At 47.7% G+C, this 2,100-nt stretch overlaps 1 protein-coding gene across 8 annotated transcripts in view; it reads left to right on the plus strand.

Moving 5' to 3' along the window:
• The window catches only part of DLGAP1 (discs, large (Drosophila) homolog-associated protein 1), a 703,239-nt gene that overhangs the window by 654,811 nt on the left and 46,328 nt on the right, over window positions 1–2,100 (plus strand). For all 8 annotated transcript variants that reach the window (XM_011996318.1, XM_011996317.1, XM_011996319.1 and 5 more), the window contains one exon: window positions 940–1,361. In XM_011996318.1, coding sequence (XP_011851708.1) covers window positions 940–1,361 — 422 coding nt within the window. The remainder of the gene's footprint in view (window positions 1–939; window positions 1,362–2,100) is intronic.

Below are 2,100 nucleotides of genomic sequence, written 5' to 3' on the forward strand. Positions count from 1 at the left end.
ACCGTGTTAGCCAGGATGGTCTCGATCTCCTGACCTCGTGATCCACCCGTCTCGGCCTCCCAAAGTGCTGGGATTACAGGCATGAGCCACTGCGCTGGGCCCTTTCTCCCTATTTCTAAGCAAATTACCCGGACTAAGATACTAGTGAATTGTTTCCTTACTCATCACCAACCTGAATTTCAGGACTTAAGTCACCCCATATTTGGGGAGGAAGTGGGACACTTCAGGTAAGGAATGATAGAGCTGGACATTCTACTGGCTTTAATAGTTCAGCGCTTTGTCCCACCTATAAAATTTCTCTTGATACACTTTAATATTCCATATTGAGCAAACATGAGATTCGTGCTTTTCACATTGTTGAAGCTATGACAATCAATATGCTTGCCTCAAGGGTCTACCCCTGCCACCACCACCCCCAACACACACACACACACACACACACACACACACACACACAGAGAAGATTGAGAAGATGAGACTTCTAATGGTCACACCCGGTGAGTAAAGTAGAAAGTAGTTTTGCTTCAAGAAATATCCTTGCCAGGTGCGGTGGCTCACACCTGTAATCTCAGCACTTTGGGAGGCCGAGGCAGGCAGATCACTTGAGGTCAGTAGTTTGAAACCAGCCTGGCCAACATGGTGAAACTTCTTCTCTACTAAAAATACAAAAATTAGCCGGATATGGTGGCATATACCTGTAATCTCAGCTACTCGGGAGGCTGTGGTGGGAGAATCGCTTGAACCCGGGAGGTGGAGGTTGCTGTGAGCCAAGATCGCGCCACTGCACTCCAGCCTGGGAGACAGAGTGTCACTCTGTCTCCAAAAAACAAGCAAACAAACAAAAAAACACACACACAAAAAAAAAAAGAAGAAAGAAAGAAAAAGAAAAGAAAGAAAGAAATATCCTCTAACTAAATTTCTTTTTTCTATTCTCCCAAGTTTCCGCAGGTTCACTCGATCCAACAGTGTGACGACAGCAGTACAGGCCGACCTGGACTTCCATGATAATCTGGAAAATTCTCTGGAATCTATAGAGGACAATTCGTGTCCTGGCCCAATGGCCAGACAGTTCTCCCGCGATGCCAGCACTTCCACAGTCAGCATTCAGGGCTCAGGAAACCATTACCACGCCTGTGCCGCCGATGATGACTTTGACACGGATTTTGACCCCTCTATTCTGCCTCCTCCGGACCCCTGGATTGACTCTATCACTGAAGACCCTCTGGAGGCCGTGCAAAGGTCAGTGTGCCACCGGGACGGCCACTGGTTCCTGAAGCTCCTCCAGGCAGAGCGAGACCGCATGGAGGGGTGGTGCCAACAGATGGAGCGGGAGGAACGGGAAAACAACCTGCCCGAAGACAGTAAGTAATGCCACCCACCGCGCCACACCCGTCCCCTGGGGCTGGCGTTGCTTTGCGTGTGCAGACCTTGTTGTTTTCTTCTCTGCCAGCTTCACTTGTATAACCTTGACGTTCCACACCCCAAACCAGAACACGCAGGCGAGCTAGGCGATTCCAGCTGAGTCCGGAAGTGCCTGCGCAGCACAAAACCAGGAAAACTCCTGGGTAGACAGATGTAGCACTGTCCTTATGTAGCACTGTCCTTATGTAACACTGTCCTTAGCTCTAGGCCCATGACGTTCTTTTTCTCTCTGAAAATGCCAAGCTCTGCGTGGAGGTGCTTTCATGTCTCTAACTTGGTCCCTCTTCTCCAAGATGATCCTGGAATGTCGCTGATTCTCAGAGGATTGAAAATAATTCTAAACAAAACGTCTCGTGTATCCCATGAATACAGACATCTACTGTATACCCACAAAATTCTTTTTAAATAAAAAAAGAAAATAATTCTAACTAGCCCAATGCAGTGGTGCCCACCTGTAGTCCCAGCTGATTCAAGAGACTGAGGTAGAAGGATCGCTCGAGCCCGGGGGTTAGAGGCTGCAGTGAGCTGTGATCACACCACTGTACTCCAGCCTGGGTGACAGAGCAAGACCCCAGCTCTAAAAATAAATCTATAAATAATGCTAACTTTTTCAAGGTCCATAGATACTGGTACATTGGGGATTTATATTCTTTATGATTTTGTTATTCTCATCAACAT

Source organism: Mandrillus leucophaeus, unplaced genomic scaffold, assembly GCF_000951045.1.
Source record: "Mandrillus leucophaeus isolate KB7577 unplaced genomic scaffold, Mleu.le_1.0 Scaffold51, whole genome shotgun sequence".
Taxonomy (NCBI): domain Eukaryota; kingdom Metazoa; phylum Chordata; class Mammalia; order Primates; family Cercopithecidae; genus Mandrillus; species Mandrillus leucophaeus.